Genomic DNA, 19,759 nt, shown 5'->3' with positions numbered 1-19,759 from the left:
TCTCTCTATATATATATCTTTAAACAAATATTTTATAATAATTGCTCGAATTAAATATATAACTTATACATTAAGTAGTAAAGAGCAACGCTCATAAAATTGACTAAAACATTGTTGGAGACATGGAAATGCATCTCTTTCATTCAGAGTACATGGAATTTATAATGCTAAAAGCGTTGCCTGGCAATAAAGTCATATCACAAAGGTCGTAAAACCGCCCTCAACAGGACCATTAAACAAAACATGTGAAAACTACCTGACTGTACTGGAAATGTGTAAACAGTGTAAATATTAAACACTTCATACAAATAACAACATGCAGTCACGTACATCACATGTTTATTCGCGAACCATTGCCAGCATTGGAATGATTATTTGTGCATAAGAATGCCAAGGAACGACGTTTTGCCATAACTGGGATGCAGTTGGTTGGAGGTGTTGCCACTTGTGCACTTGATCCATACACGTTCGTCCTTTTCCATCTTGGTGATGACATTGACAGAGCCACAATCGTATTGCACCTTGTTAAATTTCGTAATCTTGGCAATCATTCCGTGATCCTTCACGATTTCGTAGTAAAACCCAATCCCTGAGGAGGTGCAAACATGCGCAGCGAAGTAATACAGTCCCGCAACGGGTGCCCTGAAGACGCCGATAACGTTATCGTAGCCATCCCCTTCGTTCATTTTGACGGTACTTAGTATGAGAATTTGGTGCGTATCAAGGCTGTAGTCCAATGGGTCGTAGGCATGGAACGCAACCAGAGGCAAGCCCATATGATCTGAAAGTACATGTAGTTATAATTAATTCATACATAATCCAACGGCGTTTCCAAAAAGGATATTGCCGTAGCCCACGAGATCTCGAACAATAAAGGGCGTCGGCTTTATTTACTTTAATTGAATAATAAATTAATGTTCCAATTAAGCGTTACTCAGAGTGTTTTTCGACAATCGCTAAACAATGTTTGGGCGGTATATAGAAATGAGCTTGTGGGTCGGTCGGTTTGGTCCGATAACTCATGAACAGGGAGACGGATTTAAAGAATTGTTAGTACATATAAGTAAGTAAGGAAGTTGTTTATTATAGTGACATGTGCATAACACAAATTATATTGACAATACAAATATAAATGATTATAACACCCGCACCATTGGGACTATAAGTCACCTTAATGTTAACATATCTTAAGCATTGGTACATATATTAACATATATATAAGTATGTAAGTCGCGGTGCTGTTTCTCTTTAGTAAAAAGTGTGTACTACCAAAAACTAAAAGTAATCTTAATAATTTCCAGAATACCGAACAGTTAACGTGTTTATCTAACTTCCTTCAGTTAAATGAGGATACTTGGTCGTGTATGCAACGTTGAAACATATAAATGTTTAATATAAAACTATATTATATATACTAAATGATATAAAGCTATAGGTTCACGGTACAGCCGATTGGGTGAAAACATTGTTTTTGACTGATTTTCAGCATTATCGAGCACAAAAGGGGTGGCGATATTTCCTAAATGTTTTTCAAAAAGGTCGACTTGTCTGAGCAATAAAAAAGTAAAACAATCTGGTCCTACCTTTCAAGTCATCCAATTCGGCCGTTTTGTTATCCAAGGTCATCGTGACGTTCATCAGGAGGTTGTCGAACCTGGCCCCCGTCTGCACCAGCCCTTGTTCCAGCTGGGACATCTTCATCTCCATACGGATCACCTTCTCCAAAATTTTGGACTCGTATGAAAACTTATCTTCCGGTTCGTCAGCCCAAGCAACTGAATACAGAAAGACAAACATGATATATGCAAATAGTCTCATTTTTTAAAGTCAGTGTTTTTCTCCTCAATGTATTTTATGTTTTAATTGTAAATCAGCAGTCAGTTGAAAGTCCTTTTATAGCAAAGCATTGGTGCGAAAATTCCTTATTTTCAAGTGTCCATCGTTGAACGACTTGGAATATTGCAAATGTTTCCTTGTCCATTCAGTACATCCAGGAATCCCCTATTTGAAAACAACGCTGTCATTTGTAAATCGTTAAGATTTAATATGCACCGTCTAAAAGTGTTTAGTTCTTCCGTGTTGCGTATGCAAATTTAGGGCAAACATATTTGGGAACGATCATGTAGGCAGATGAACAAGAAATGTAGTGTTTTACAAAATAAAAGTTCATCGCGTTTGTTTTAAATAGAACTTTGTTTGCAAGTCTTAAAACTGATCAAAACGAGAATAACACGCAAATTATACCAAAAGAATTGCAGTGGGCTTAGCTTATTCTTTCTATATAAAACATAATGTTGTTCGAGAAAACAAGCGATTAAGCTTTAAATAAACAAAAAACGTATATATAAGCCGTATCTAGATGATGTTGACTGCATTGTACTTGCCGACTGTGACTTGAAGAGATTTTAGTACACCGATATAACGTGTACTTTAGATGTGAAACTGTGTGTGCTAATGCATGACATTCTTATTTATGAAATTAACTTTCATGCTCAAAGCCAGACAAACGAGGTAGAGGTTTATATAATTCAAATTGTGCTGTCTTTTTGTAACAATAAAACCCGATTGGTTATTTTCAAAATTACACTCTAATGTTGTTGTTTTTTAAATTAATAAATGCCGACTGCGCTTAAAACTTAACGGCTCCACACTGCCAATTATCTTCCCTCTTTTTTACAAAGGCACTTGTCAAACTTAAACCTTCTTCAGATATACATGCCCCCTTCAGAAATGCAAGGGTATCCCCCTGTATGTCTTGGCTTCGTTTTATAAAGTTTTGAAAAAACACACACACTTGACATTGAATCATTTGTGTTGTAAGGTTTCATATAACCGATATATATCGTTCAGTAATAAAGATGTTCTCAATTGTGTAATATTAACAAGATTTGTTATGTGTAAGTCTAGAAAATCATTATAATATTATGGAACTATTAAATCGCCTCGGTCAATATTGCTTTCATCTGATGAATATTAACATAATATTTAATTACCAAAACCGGTTTCATTATATAATTCAATTTCTAAAAAATAAGAATGTTTATTTCTTAAGTATGCCAAAGTTGTACACTGTAGGGATCTGTTTTGCAAAAATATTGAATAGAGATCAATTAACAGAAAGCTCTTTTTTAAAAGAACCCAAAACCATTAATTGTGAGTACATTTTCAATAGTGTTGATGGTGTCCAGGTCAATAAAAAAAGTTTATATGGAGATCATATAATAGTTATTGCTATTATTTTGCCTTTTTAATTGAATTGACTGACCTGGTGCTAACAATGTCAAACAAATATTGCATTTTTATGCTTTGACATTCGACCCATAACATGAACCCCTGGCCCTGCGGGTACAGGCTTGCGCATACATATGTGCATCGGAATTCCAACATGTATTTAACATTGAAATAATTAATATAGTGTGCAATCATAAACTTGCATTTCACTGACATGCGTGATATGAAAACAACAGCAGCTAATAGTATACAACTTTGATAAGTTGTCAACAGTTTCTCTTTAGCCTTTCTTGCACATAAAAATGATTTAATTGGTTGATAATGATATTTTGATAAAATAGGAACAAACGATTATTTGATTTGGATTACTTAAAACCAAACTATTGAATACCATTGATACACTATTGCCACCCAAATTAAGATTCCTATATTGTTCGTCAAATCAATGATTCACGTTTAAATCAATCATGGAATCTGATTCCAATTCAATTTTATGGACGTTTATTAAAATGCAACTTACAGTAGATACAGTTACATAATTATGGAAATATTTATTCATTCACTTTTTTGTAAATATCATCATCTCATTGACGATCATTAAATTTTATTAAAACCTTTATTTATATGTTTTTAAAACTATGGAATTTTAATAACTTTTTATTCCAAGTTGTTATGTAAGGAATCAGAATTTATTCAGGAAAAAAATGCACATGAAATACAACACTAATAACTATAAACCATTCATTTGAAACCCTTTTTAAATGCTATTTAATATCACTTAGTGCCGAGTTGCCGACGGATTTTTACTTCAGGAAGCAGAGAATGAAATTGATTTCATTTACCGCTAGAAGCTCAGGTGCGGTTGCGATTAAAACGTCAAATAAACACTAACGAAAGGCAATAAGCCATATGTGGTCTTAGTATATGTAATCTTCCTGGAATTGCTTACAACAAGTTGCCCTTTATTGTATTTGTCTAGTTCTATGATTGTTTTTTTTAATTTGGCTTAAGAAAAACGAGACTTGTTTCCATTGTGTATTTATTAGGATAAAATTGAAATTTGAAATATCACCAGAACATCTGAAAGTCTTCCATTTTCTGCTATTTGTTCGGGAAAAGATCAGGTGCTACGGCGTCGATCAAAGAAATCTTCAAACTCTTGTCAACAATAACTTGTATCAAATGCAAACCTGCCTTTATACATCTTTATACCATTCAACGAGTCCTTAATTAGTTTAAATTAATGCTGAGAAAATATTTCGCAAAGATTATTAATTTCCCATCCCCGATGAAACCCAGACCTGGAAACATGCAATCACTCCCTCGTAAGGAAATGCCAAGAAACCTCAGAGATGGTAGAATATGTCAGGATGAAGAGCGGTAAGAATCAATGAGGCATGTGTAAAAACCACGCCCCTCGGTGGTGACCCCGAAAGGTTGAACAGTAACCCAGTAATTTATCGGTAATAACGCAACAAAGGGCGACATACGGTGACGAGCCGCAAACAAAGCCCAAATAACGGGCTCCGTTGGACTGCGCTCACATGCGGCGTGTGAGAAGAAACTTTGATACGGAAAAGTGAAAACCTAGACGCATGCCATAGCAACGATGTTAGTAATTTCAGAATAACCCACCTGACTTAATCTCGAGAAAACTTCTATCTGAAGGTAATTTATAATGTATCTCATAACCTCCTGTGATGAACTATGACTGGTTGTTACGCAATATTATTGGGAAATCGGGCATGTTTTAATTGAATAATTTCTTGGGTTGCGTTTTGTCACTGTTTGCAGTATCTCGGTCGCTTAAAGCTATACGACAAAACAGTACCATGTATGCAGACAGTATAATTGTATACATTAAGTAACGAATGCGATCGTTGACGTATCTGGTGACGTTTCAAAATAGATCTTAGTCGATTTAAGTCGTGAATTGAAATAATCGTGGTGACATTGTTTCATTATTTTGCTATATATTTATGCGAATTAAACTTAAGTCAGCATTGAAAGTGAACACAACGTCCAGGATTTAAAAAAATCTATGTTTTGTTATTTGTGACGTTAATACAGATTTAAGATTATTTAAGTTTTGACCTAAATCCTTAGCGTCGTACAATTACATTGTATGTTATTAGCAGTGACAGTGATGCACGCTTCACCCTCTGCCCGGGAACAGTTCCATTTTTTTTACAGCTGTACTCTTACAGATTGACCGTTTCGCCAACTTATTTATGTTTTGTCTTGAAACGAGCCAATGTTTGCGAAACTCCATGGAAACCAGTCATATAAGACTGCTGATAAAAAATGGATCGCAGATTTTTATATTTATATTAAAAAATTGAAGGTATGCATATTTCGTACGTAAACCGTTAGTAACGGTTTAAGCCATAAAACATTAATTTTCGAACGGAAATATGAAAATCTACGATCTGTTTTTTTTGTCAGCAATCTTATAACATTGGTTTGCAGATATTTACACAAAAATTTGCTTTTTCCAAAACAAAAAAAAATAAAAAAAAGTTGTAAAAATGGTATATCTGTGAGAGTGCAGCTTCAAACAATAAAAACTACAGGGGCAAGCCAAGTAGCCTAATATTTAACCAGGGTCCCTTTTAAAGTCACACATCGATCAAAGACCTGTTCCATTTAAATATCTAAATATTACCTTATATTGATGTTTAAATGCTTTTTTGTAAAGCTTATGATAAATTGATAATTGCATGTACATTGTATGAAACATTCCTGTTGATGGATGTCGTAATGGCCCATGGGGATGGCCGCGACCCCATGATCCTTATTTCTGGACAAAAAGGGTGTTCTGGAGGCCTCAAATAGAATAAACGATCCAAAAGACCCTAAACGAGAGACATTTCTTGTACAACTTCCCCCAAAAACAAACACACTACACAATTATAAAAATATAGTTATCTACACATTTTGTTGTTATACTGCAACTCGCACGGCTGTTGTCAAGCCACTCGGTCCGGTCAGCGTCAAGCCACTCGGTACAGTCAGTGTCAAGCCACTCGGTACGGTCAGCGTCAAGACACTCGGTACAGTCAGTGTCTATGAACTTGGTCCGGTCAGCGTCAAGCAACTCGGTACGGTCAGCGTCAAGCCACTCGGAACGGTCAGTGTCAAGCCACTCGGTACAGTCAGTGTCAAGCCAGTCGGCACGGTCAGCGTCAAGCCACTCCGTATGGTCAGCGTCAGGTCACTCGGTACGGTCCGTGTCAAGCCACTCGGTACGGTCAGCGTCAAGCCACATGGTACGGTCAGCGTCAAGCCACTCGGTACGGTCAGTGTCAAGCCATTCGGTACGGTCAGCGTCAAGCCACTCGGTACGGTCAGCGTCAAGCCACTCGGTACGGTCAGTGTCAAGCCACTCGGTACGGTCAGTGTCAAGCCACTCGGTACGGTCAGCGTCAAGCCACTCGGTACGGTCAGTGTCAAGACTCGGTACGGCTGATGTCAAGTCACTGGGTACGGTCAGTGTCAAGCCACTCGGTACGGTCAGTGTCAAGCCACTCGGTACGGTCAGTGTCAAGCCACTCGGTACAGTCAGTGTCAAGCCACTCGGTCCGGTCAGTGTCAAGCCACTCGGTACGGTCAGCGTCAAGCCACTCGGTACGGTCAGCGTCAAGCCACTTGGTACGGTCAGCGTCAAGCCACTCGGTGTGGTCAGTGTCAAGCCACTCGGTACGGTCAGCGTCAAGCCACTCGGTACGGTCAGCGTCAAGCCACTCGGTATGGTCAGCGTCAAGTCACTGGGTACGGTCAGTGTCAAGCCACTCGGTACGGCTGATGTCAAGTCACTCGGTACGGTTAGTGTCAAGCCACTCGGTACGGCTGATGTCAAGCCACTCGGTACGGTCAGCGTCGTGTCACTCGGAGTGTACACTTACAACGAAAAACATGTCGAAAATGATGCAGCAGAGCATATCAAATTTCCGTTTTCTTTACGTTCAACTCCTTCATATCGTTGTGTTTACTATTTATCATATTTCAAATATATTTGGTTTAAACAATATTCAATTCATATGCAGATAATACATTAGCATATTACAGCGTACAGGAAGAAATCGAAGAGATTGCTTATAGCTAATATCCATTTGAAAATGCGCATGTGGATGAAGCAAATTTAATAAAAAAAATTCATAAAACGTATCGCTGGTTGAAACGTATGCGGCGTTATTAGTGTACATGCAGACTGGATGTATGAACAATCATACTTTTTGTTTGACTTTTCGTTTACATTACATGATATGAAGGAAAACATTAATATCACCGTGAAATATATCAGCGAATCCTCACGATATGCTGATTTTCAAAGGCATTAACTAACGTGGTGTTACATATAAATAAAGTTAAAAAAGTTAGGCGAACAACTAATGTGACAGAGACATGAGAATTTGTTAAAAAAGGATAATATTCATTTGCACTTGTATTCAATTAAAAAACAAATTAATACGGAAACTCAGACACATTGGATATTTTTCTTTCAATTTCTACAACCCGATCGACAAAGAACGACCGCCCACATTTTGTAAAGTCCAATGAAAGCTGTTCTTAGAGTTGTCTAGAAAACAAATATGGCACGATTCAGCAGTCTTAATACTGCTGGAGTTTCGTCGATAAACTGTCAATTTTCTCTTGTGGTCTTAGGCAAAGGTACGTCTTGGATTGCAAATGACAATATGACACAAACCCAGGTATGTACAACATCAAATTATGCATATTTAACTTTTAAGTGGATTCAATTTTAATATTCTTTTTAAATGTACAACGTGGCGACTCACCATGTTATGAAAAAAAAAAACACTAACATTTATGCATTGCAAATATTAGATTTATGCCAAAATAAATAATGAATAAAACAGTCTAAGGCTCGTTATGTTTGAACTCTCCATGCAGATTGAAGATGTCTAATATGCATGCTCGTTTATTTCATGTCACAGAGTTGAACAAGTCATACTGAGCATACCAGCTGATGGAAGATGTTACCATAAACATCTCATCTCACCAAGGTTTTCTTTCCCGGAAGCGAATTTCATTTCCAGAGGAGGTGAGCTGAAATTGCTATTTGCTTAACATAGGTAAATAAAGTAATGAAGGTAGTTAAAATATTATACTATTTGAAATATAATATTAATTTATTAATATCGTTATGTTCGTTATGGATAACATCACCATCGTACGATTTGTTGTTACTATTTCCGCTTAAATAAGATGATGATGAAGATGATGATGATGATGATGATGATGATGATGATGATGATGATGATGATGATGATGATGATGATGATGAGGAGGAGGAAACTGTTATCTAATTAATATGATGATGATCATCATAATATATTACTATTATTTTTATTATTATTATTATTATTATTATTATTATTATTATTCATACTACTGTTTTTGTTATTATTATTATTATTATTATTATTATTATTATTGTAATCATTATTGTAATCATTATTATTATTAGTAGTAGTAGTAGTAGTAGTAGTAGTAGTAGTAGTAGTAGTAGTAGTAGTAGTAGTAGTAGTAGTAGTAGTAGAAGTAGTAGTAGTAGTAGTAGTAGTAGTAGTAGTATGGTATTAACAAAACGCATCACATCAACATTAAAATGCTTGTCAAAAACGCTGATGTTCCTCAAAAAGAGTTTTAATATTCAATGGATCAAATCGGATCAGGGGTTCGAAATTCCTGCAGCGAATGCATTAGAACAAAGTGGGATCATATTCCACATATGGCTGTTATTTGTTACTGTAGTTTGTATAAAGCCATTTTTGCTTTTTCGCCACAGGTGGTAATCTTAAGCTAGTGTTAGATTGACTGCGAATCTATCATTTCTTCAACTTGAGTCAGATTATTTTGGACTTTCTGGGGAGCAACCTCCCATCTGTCTGTCCCTTTTAAGTCGCTGCATGATTTAACAGAAGTATTACTTCATGGGGTGTACAAAAATAATAAATTGCTTGGGAAAAGTGAACGTCAACCGTTTTGTATAAGAAGATGATATAATATCCAATAAAATTAAATTCATACTCAATTGCAAAGCTTCCAAATATAACATATATTGAAAATAATGAACACATCCTGATGCATGTGTGTATGTTTTTCCATGGTTACTAGAACGTGATAACCAAGGTCCATTACAACAACACGCATATTCGATTAATATTAACATTATCACGTTAAGGTCTGCACAATTAGATTACCCTTCCCTGTCATGGCTGCCCGTAAAAAAGAGGAAATTGCTAGCAAATTTGGGGAAACTAGTGGAATTTAATTAACAGCAAGCGATGTGTGTAACTTGTTCATGGTTTCATGTTCAAATTTACTGTCGGAGCATCTGTGCATGAACTACGTTACCATGGCGTCCACGCTTCGGACTTGATGAGCGTGTCGTATGTTGCGAATCTTTATTATAGGTTGTTACAATACATTTAAAAAAACTTTTTTAATTTTTAGATAAGGTTGGTTTAATGCGCCAGAACATTTTTTCAAATTGGCAATCCGACATATACTTTCTCATTGAAGATCCCAATCATACGATACTAGTCGTATGTCGTTTGGCGATACGGGCCCAACGGTTTGGCGGATGCGAGGGATGATACGAATAATAACATTTATTGTTTATTGTTTAAAGTTCGTTAAACAAATAGCTGTAAAATAGCAATGTAATTCTTTTTCACTGATAGCAAAAAAATAAAATAGTTCATTGAATTTTCACATGAATGAAGCTAACCGGATTGCCCGTCAATTTATTTTCAGCAATGGAATGCAAATCAAACCACATTTTTATTATCTTGATACGTTACGAGTATTCGACCTTTTGGAGCAAGTTACTTCTGATTCTATGTACGTTCATTGCTACCTGATATCCATTTTAATATTTACACAGAAAGTTTAGGGCTATCTTTTCGCCAGCACAATCACCTTCCCGAATCCCATATCGCCGAGCAACTTTCCGAATTCTATATCGCCGAGCGTACCGCACGGTCAACGTTCCGAATCCTATATCGCCGACCGTACCGTACGATCAACTTCCCGAATCCTATATCGCCGAGCGTACCGTACGATCAGCTTTCCGAATCCTATATCGCCGAGCGTACCGTACGATCAACTTCCCGAATCCTATATCACCGACCGTACCGTACGATCAACTTCCCGAATCCGATAAAGCAGAGTGTACCGTACGATCAACATTTCGAGTCCGATATAGCAGAGCGTACCGTATGATCAACTTCCCGAATCCGATAAAGCAGAGCGTACCGTACGATCAACTTCCCGAATCCGACAAAGCAGAGCGTACCGTACGATCAACTTCCCGAATCCGATAAAGCAGAGCGTACCGTACGATCAACTTCCCGAATCCGATAAAGCAGAGCGTACCTTACGATCAACTTCCCGAATCCTATAAAGCAGAGCGTACCGTACGATCAACTTCCCGAATCCGATAAAGCAGAGCGTACCGTACGATCAACTTCCCGAATCCGATAAAGCAGAGCGTACCGTACAATCAACTTACCTATATAGCAGAGCATACCGTACGATGAACTTCCCGAATTATATATATTCTGGGTTGAAATGATATATATATTTGAAATAGCTTGTTTGCCTTAATACATTATTCCCGGGGTGGTATTTAATATTGGTCTTAATCGAATCTAAGAACGATGTAGTCAATCGGATTGTGGAATATAAACAACGGACCTATACTGTGAATGAGGTCAATGATGTATGATCACAAGATTGACTTTGGTTGAATAATTAAAACCACCCCATGTTTATTAAGATTATTTGGTTAATCGAATTTTGTAATCGTTGATAAGATGCCCGACGCTTCTCCATTCTAAGATTTTTTTAAAAAAAATAATCTGTTGAAGCCTCGATTACTGTTAAATGTCCTCAAACAAATTTTTGCCTGTTTTTTTACAAAGCACTGGTGGACAGGAAGGAAACTACGAAACTACAACAAAACGCGAATATGAGACAAACCCAGCAAACCACCACTTGTTTCAATAATGGAATTTCTATCCCATTACTGTTCGCGTCACTCATTTTCGCTGATCGGACCAGTGAGACACTGGATGTATGAACAAGTGTGAACATTTGTCATCCCCAATGAGCTCTGTCGTCCCAGACAAATGGCCCTTCGTTTCAATAACACCTCAAACATACCCTATTCTGCTGATGTATTTGGTTGCAGAAGCCCCACACGTTCTGAACAACTATAAGACGAGTAACGTTAACGCCTTTTCTCTTCGTTTCTATTACGTTACAAATACCCTGGGTGGGGGTTGCTCCTAATTGGCTGCTGTGGCAATACAAATACACATTTTGTGAAATGATCAAGGACTAATAACTTTAAAATCCCTTTTATTTCGGTACTGGTGTCCTGTCGATCGCACCGTGTTGGTGCCAAAGATAAATGTCTACTTCTGAATTACCACTTTTCAGTTTTATATTAAAAGTTGTAATTTTCATTTATTGATTAACTTATCCTAAAATGTCAAATATCCCGTTCTTATCGTTTATCTCAATTTTTATATTTTTATTTATTTATTTATAAATTTATTATTTCTAAATTTGATTATTCTATGCACATGTTTTTAGATATATATTAATCTTCTTTACTTTTGTATTTATTATTATTTTTTATTTTTATTTATTCATTTTTATTTATTCATTTATTTATTTATTTATATATTTATTTATTTATTTATTTATTTATTTATTTATTTATTTATTTATTTATTTATTTATTTATTTATTTATTTATTTATTTATTTATTTATATTATTTATTTAACTATTTATCTATTTATTTATTTATTTATTAATCAAATGTAATCAAATGTAATCAATGTAATCAATATATTTATTTATTTATTTATTTATTCATTCATTCATTCATTCATTCATTCATTCATTCATTCATTCATTCATTCATTCATTCATTCATTTATTTATCTAATATGTATTTATTTGAAATAATTTACTGCGAAGGTTCTTTATTTTAACGCCGAATCCATTTCAATGTGGCGAAATGAGGACAATGATCAAAGATGCGTTTAATGATGTTAATGAGGCGGCAATTAGATTCATTTTCAATCGGGATGTCATCATTTCTGAAGTTTCCGCCATAAAGTTTGAGCTAACTACGTTACGCACACAATTGTGGAGCTTAATTTGGGAGTCAGCTGCCAAATTCTATTAAAGTTCCTCTCTTGGGGACAATCGGGCCAATAATTCAGTAATGATCGAGTAATTTAGGGATGTTTAACGGTGAATGTGGCGGGGTTGTAAAGACAGCTGTGTAATTTTGTATATTTTGTTCCTACTTTATGATTCCAAATTTGTCTTTGCGACATTTTTATATAATTTATTAATTTGAATGTGACAAATCCCCACTCTCATGTGCTGTATGTATGCTCTCATAAATATTTTTTAAAAAGATTCGTGAAATGGTTTACTAGTATTTCGATGACCTAATGCTTAACAAGACAGAATGCGCTTTATCCATTCATTAACACTCATGTGGAGGTTTGTTTAATTCGTGAAATATCATTTAATATACTAACATGCTTGATGTGATCTTTTAGTTTTACAAACTTTGTCTTTCTTTTTTCACAGGAATACCACATTTATCATGTATAACGAGCACACCCTGACCAGCGTGTCCTTTGAAAATACAGGCAATCTGTACTGTGTCAACAACCTCCGCCATGGCGTCGGCGTCATGCCGTACGCGCACGTAAGAGACAACGTAAATGCTACTCCTACAGGCTCTGGTCGAGGACGTCGAGCCGCAAACCAGGAAAATACTGGACTTACACGAGAGGAACGTCGACGGAGACGTCGTGCGACCCAGAAATATCGTTCGGCACATGCAACGCGGGAGCGCGTACGCGTGGAAGCGTTCAACGTCGCTTTTACAGAACTGAGAAAGTTGCTGCCTACATTACCACCGGATAAGAAACTTTCGAAAATTGAGATCTTGAGACTTGCTATATGTTATATATCATATCTCAACCACGTGTTGGAGCTCAGCTAAGTTGTTGTCGATTTGTTTTGTTAATTGTCACATTACTTTATTGTGCTCAATGCAATTGACAATCTTTTTTTTTGACTCGTCACTGAGATATGTGTACATATTCAATGTTATCTACATCCCCACTCGACACACACACACAGAGACAATATAAGAAGGAACATGTATAGGTCACGGATTATTTGTCAAATTCGCCCGTTTGTCTGTCTACCCTCATGAACATGTTTTTACTGGGAATTGATGCGCTCTACCATTGAGATATGGGTGGTATTCATTCAATATTGGTCTTAATTGGATCTAAAATTGATGTATGGTATCAGATTGTGTGTTATAAATAACCAGCCAATACAGGGAATGAAGTCAATGATGTACGACCGTAAGTTTGACTTAAGTTGCATATTGAATACCACCCATTATATAATCTATGATTATTACATTAGTCGGCTGCTCTGTGGGGTTGAATCACTTCAAATTGCTTGCGTTTAGTCAATATCGCATGAGACTGCAGGTCGACTGCGACGTATCTTTACGCAAGCAACGACAAACTATCATATATTTTCGTTGTAACATTTTCATGATAACCAAACTATTACTATCCATTTTGATAGATTACTTTTCGTGTTTTAATGTGTTCTTGAAATCAAGTCTGTTGATGCAGTTAAATAAAAATCATGTATAACTAGTCCTTCCAAAGCGTTTAGTTTCTAATAAGCTTGCATTTAAGGCCTGGTCACAATGGAAATCTGTTGAGGCTTGAAATTCGGATCCCCCTGTTTTATGCAACGACAGGTCTATCGACTTCTTTTCTTATTGATGTCGTGTCAATATCTTACCACAATCGTACGGTATTCGTACAAAAAATGACAGCCGTGGTTGTCATGTGTGACAAAAGCACGACACCGAGAAATTGTCGAGAGATAATCATGCGAAATTCGTACGACATCAACTCGTGCGAAGAAAATACAGAATTCGTCTAGTACTCTCAAATTACTCTTGCATTATGCGTGAATTACGCCTCCATATTTGGAGACGGTATACAGCCCTGGGACACAAACACGAACTTTCCTGCCTTTTTCTGTCGTGAAAACATCTACAATTCATTTGACAATTACAAAACATTGTTCATGTCTTCCGAAATCCGGTAGAAAAAAATGTATATCTCGGATTATGCCAAGAACCATAACTGAAGAGTTAAATGTGCGATCTGGTTTTTTATCAAACTTGGTCATCGCGTTCACAAAAAATCATATAAGAAATGTTTAAATTAGAGGGTGATAAAGTTTTATTTAACAAGGCAAGAGCCATAACCCTTGAATTAATCGTGCGTTTTTGAACAACTTGTTTCATGCCAGTATGAATTGTAGCCAATTGAAGTAAAGAATCAATGAAAACTGCTTCATGACAGGGTTAATCCATGGACAACGACTTTGGCGCCATTATACGAAATTTGAATTCGTTCATACACAATTTTGCAAACAAATAACAATTACGATCAACGTTGTATAATATTAAAACTATATCTAAAATTCTTTGTTTTCCTGTTGTTTGTCGCTTAAAATTGATTTTCCTGTTTTATTTCAAATGGGTTTATTAAATTAATCAAAGAACTTTTAAGCTAAATAATTGTAATAACCATTTTTATATGGGTATACCTATTTAATTTCGATAAGGAAATCATTTTTTTAATTTACTTTATATGAGCAATCGAAAAAATATTTAACTATGTCATAAAAATCGCTAACGGATGAAAAAGAAAAAAAGATATGTATTATATACATGGCTGTATCACATAAACCAACTAGGTAAGCATCTGTTACTTGTTATACATTAAGATGGGAAGCTGAGTACACAATGCACTCACATTAAAACAACGATATTTACCGCTCTTTGTTCAACACAATAAAGACAGACCAATGCAACTCTCCGAAAGGTGGGCGATATACAGTTATGATACATCTCGGTTATTTCTGCATCGAAAGTGATCCGGTTTCTGACAGCCTAAATTCAAGTTTTGACGATTTTAATCAGCGTTAAATCGCAAATAGACAAATGGTGTAATATATTCTAGTAACTAATAATGATTTAGCTTTCGATAAGTTGTGTACAATACGACCAACTCTGTGGGTCTTTATCGCCAAATATGGCTGCAGGGTATTCTTATAACTCTTGTACTTGAAGCTTAATGCATGTAAATGTACAGCGTCTAATGAATAATTAGTACTGAAATCTGGAAAACTATGCTACGTACATATAAGGTGAATACTGTCCATATTCACATCGCGGGCTTAGCATAAAACGGATGTAACAGACATTTTAATAACACTGATATTTTTCTCATTTTCTATCACTTGCACTTTGATTATATATCATAGTTTCAATGTTGTGTATTTTTCATGAATAAATCCCATTACCACATTGTATTCAATTTAAAACCCTACTAGATATTTGTAAAACAGCTAATTACAACCGTTTCGCATCAAAGAGCGAAAGTAACTTAAAGGTTGAAACCTAATCCTTATTTATTTTAATTTCATTGATAGCCATGAGAAAGTTGCCTTTAAATAACTCAACATGTAGTATTTGCAATGTAAACTATACTTAAACACATCAACTGTCATGATAAAGGGGTTTTGCCTCTATATTTGTTGAAATATCGAGTTGCGTATTAGTACATCTTGATTTCTGCGTAAACTTTTGTTAATTCACAAACTAACATGTGTTTTATGAAATTTTAGTTTTATATTACATTAAAAAATATTGAAAATAAACAGTTCATTAAGCACAACAACAGTATAAACTGCAATTTTCAAATTTAAGTTAAAAATCAGCTTTAATTTCCAACTATTAAGGATTAATAGATATTAAATGCTGCAATTTCAAGCTATATTTCAAACAGCATTTTCTGTATATAGCTCTTATTGTTGCATTTATTGGGTATAAGATAAACAAGATACAAGAATCAAGAGAATCTTTATTTAAAGTCGGGTAAATAATAAAAAGAAACATTTATTAGAAGAGCTATTTTCTAACATGATTAACAAACATGGATAACATATGAAAACATTACAATGAGCTTGTGATCTTAAAATAAAAGCATATAGTTCAAAATAGAAACACATATTGGAACAGGTATTAACAAAAGCTGTTCCTTATTATATTCGTGCATACAGTTAAGACGGATTAGAACACTCAAAACATCAAAAACATCAAATAGTTTTCCCGGCTGCTCGGACAATCCACACGCGCACGGTGTCGCTAGTTGACATACAATTTTAAAATCTTTAGCTCTTTTAAGATATAACGTAAAGGATAATCGTATTCATTTAAATAGCAAAATTGTAAGTAGCATTATATACATGGGAATTACAGCATGGTACATTGATATGTAGTTAGTGGATGGAGGCCATCCCACTGGAAACAAAACTCCTTATCCTTTGAGGCAAAGTATCTGTATTTAATCTTTTCTAATTTTTCTGTATTGGTCTTGCTAAAATGGCAAACAATAGGACAGTAGTTGAACTTGAATCTGATAAATGTTTTAAAGAAAATATTCTTAGTATTATTTGCCAAAATCTTGTTACGTTTTTTAAGGAAATTCAGTTACTTAGCTGCTTTTGCACATTTTAGAAATCTGGGAATCAACATTTTTTAAACTATCTACCTCACCCTCTAAAAGTTTAACCTGCTTTTCACAAACAATACTGTAATGAAGTATATTGAAGTGTTTGATTTCTTTAACAGACTTTGAGCCACTGAAATGGCTTGAAAATTGTCATGGTTTCCCTTGCAATTGATTTGTAGTAAACAATGACTTGAAATGTAATTATTCCAGCAGCAAACTATATATATAAATGAAAACCATTTTAAAATAATCTTTGATTGGATCGATATCCATGCATCATATTCGCATGAAATCATATAGGTGTTTTGTTATCTCATACATAGCAGATTACCATATCGCGGAACTCTTTTACACAGCATGATTTCCTTTACTTATTTCATGAATATCAGGATGACTTCAGCTACTATAAACCAGCCATTACCACCAGCATGGTATCCATCTGCTTAGTTGTTGAACATCAAATTGACTTCCTTCTACTGAATGGTTTTCATTAAATCAAAAATGTTATCAACCCAGGCAGGATTTCTTTCTACAAGTCCCCTAACTACTCTTTACAATACATTTACACCAGCATTTCTTCCATCCACTTAGCTCATGAATATCTAAATCGTTTCCATCTACTCGTTTAAGAAGCCATTAACACCAGCATTTCCTTTATATAATTAGCTCATCAATAACTTTATGACTTCCATGTTCTCTTAACAAGCCATTAACATCATCATATATTCCATCTTCTCTGCTCCTGGATACCATATTAAAAAATAACTTCCATTTACTTTAATCAAGCCATTAAGACCAGCTTGATTTTCATCTACTTTGCTCATGAATACCAGAATTACATCCATCTACTCTAACCAGATCATTAACACTAGGATTTCTTCAATCTGCTTAGCGTATACATATCTAAATTACTTCGGACTACTCATAACGAGCCATTAACATGAGCATTACTTTCATCTACTAAGCTCATGAATATCTAAATGACTTCCGTCGACTCTCATTAAGCCATTTACAACAGACTGATTTCCATCTATCTTGCTCATGAATATCAGAATGACTTTAATCTACTCTTAACAAATCATTAACACCAATGCTACTTCTATCTACTTTGCTCATGCATATCTAAATGACTTCCGTCTACTCTTAACAAGACATTGACATCAGCATGTCTTCCAGTTACTTAGATTGTGAATATCAGAATGACATCCAGTTACTATTAACAAGCCATTAACAACATCACGAATTCCATCTACTTGGCTCAAGAATATTAGAATGACTTCCAATTTCTATAAACCAGCATGATTTTCATCAAAGGTTAGTTAGAATGGTTAGTTCTTGGATTAGAATGACATCAATCAAGTTCTAAGCAGTGGTCATAAACACCAGAATGACCCCAGATCATTAAGCTCATAATTATTTTTGACATACTTAGTACCTTGATCTACTTCTAAGCAAGTCATAAACACAAGAAAGACTTCAAATCATAAAGTTTATGAATATCAGAACGATTTCCATCTATTTCTGAACAAGTTATTACTACCAGCAAGTCTACCATGACATAATCTTCTAAGCACGACTTGCAACTATCTGTACTGCCTAGCCAGTGATAAACACCAGTATGGCTTACCCCGTAACTTTTATCAAGTTCTAAGCATTGGTTATAAACCCAACAATGTCTACACGCTACTAACCTCATATTAATCGAATTGACTTACATAAATATTTTTCTACAAAAGTCATAAACACAAGCATGACTTCAAATGATTTCATTCATGAATATCAGAATGATTTCCATCTATTTCTCATCAAGTAGTTACCACAGGCATAATAACCCTGGCACCATCTACTAAATATAGCTACACTGCCTTTAGATAGTGATAAACAACAGCATAGCTAACACTGACATAACTTATGAATATCAAAACAACTTCCATATAATTACAACTTCGCTTGTCCTAAACGTGTTGAATATGGGAATGACTTCCATATACCGTCTTCTCAGCAATTCATAAAAAGCAGCATGACTTCAAAATACAGAACCCATTAACATCCTAATGAATTTAATGGATCCACTTCTTCGCTTGTCAAAATCATCAGCATGACTTAGTTACTTAGCACAGCACAAGGGCTATTCAATTTTGCACTAATCATCTCTTTCACAATCATAAAAAAACATTTTTTAAAGCAAAGTCTTAAAAACTTGACAATTTACAATTGTTTTTTATCAATGTTATACTTTCTTGATATTATAACAAAGATATGAATAATATATGATATGAAATATAAATATGAATTATGAAAAAAATAAAGATATAATGCGAGATATTGTTCGCAATGGTTTTTTAAAAAATGTTTTAGTTTAATTTATTTTGTTTTCACTTTTAAATAGTATTTCATCAATCTTAATGCATAAACAATATTAAATAATCATTATGTCACCAATGACACATTTTGTCTGTACAGAATATACTTAAATACTTAAAAAACAAAAACAAAATGACATAAAAAGTAAAGGAAAATAAAGCATAAGTGCTGAAATGTTATAACAATATACATGTCGCATCAACATATTTTATATTAAAGCAGAACAACATTGACCTTTTGTCTATCGGACCTAAAGCAATGCATGAAACAGTATCGGAAATTATTCACAATGAAGAAGTTCATAGGCATTGACATAGGATACCTTCTAATAATTGCACACACGTGTGCTAGTGAATGTGAGACACTTCACAACTTTCCAGGGAACTAATCAGTCCCAATTCTTGAGGAAATATGGCCAACAAAATGAGTATTGCTTCTATAAAAATCTCATTTCTTTTTAAATTATTGTAATTCCGA

The 19,759-nt window shown here is 34.9% G+C and overlaps 2 protein-coding genes across 2 annotated transcripts; one reads left to right on the top strand and one right to left on the bottom strand.

Moving 5' to 3' along the window:
- Positions 1 to 371: 371 nt before the first annotated feature.
- LOC128235504 (complement C1q-like protein 4) lies at positions 372 to 1,996 on the bottom strand. Its single transcript, XM_052950316.1, has 2 exons — positions 1,584 to 1,996; positions 372 to 781 (listed from the first exon to the last, which is right to left on the bottom strand). Exons 1-2 carry the CDS (start codon positions 1,816 to 1,818, stop codon positions 372 to 374), a joined length of 645 nt encoding a protein of 214 aa, XP_052806276.1. The 5' UTR covers positions 1,819 to 1,996.
- A 10,898-nt stretch (positions 1,997 to 12,894) lies between these two features.
- Positions 12,895 to 13,299, top strand: LOC128235503 (helix-loop-helix protein 2-like). The gene has a single exon (XM_052950315.1). The coding sequence runs from the start codon at positions 12,895 to 12,897 to the stop codon at positions 13,297 to 13,299; it is 405 nt and encodes a 134-aa protein (XP_052806275.1).
- The last annotated feature ends 6,460 nt before the right edge of the window (positions 13,300 to 19,759 follow it).

The sequence above is a fragment of the Mya arenaria genome, chromosome 5 (assembly GCF_026914265.1).
Source record: "Mya arenaria isolate MELC-2E11 chromosome 5, ASM2691426v1".
NCBI lineage: Eukaryota > Metazoa > Mollusca > Bivalvia > Myida > Myidae > Mya > Mya arenaria.
Note: the sequence above shows the minus strand (reverse complement) of the source record. Positions and strands in the feature narration are given on the sequence as shown.

Bases quoted from the DNA above. Each gene is read 5' to 3' on its own strand.
- LOC128235503 (XM_052950315.1), top strand. From the start codon at position 12,895: ATGTATAACGAGCACACCCTGACCAGCGTGTCCTTTGAAAATACAGGC.
- LOC128235504 (XM_052950316.1), bottom strand. From the start codon at position 1,818: ATGAGACTATTTGCATATATCATGTTTGTCTTTCTGTATTCAGTTGCT. The intron at 782-1,583 runs GTAGGACCAGAT...ATGTACTTTCAG, and splicing joins CGAATTGGATGACTTGAAAG to ATCATATGGGCTTGCCTCTG.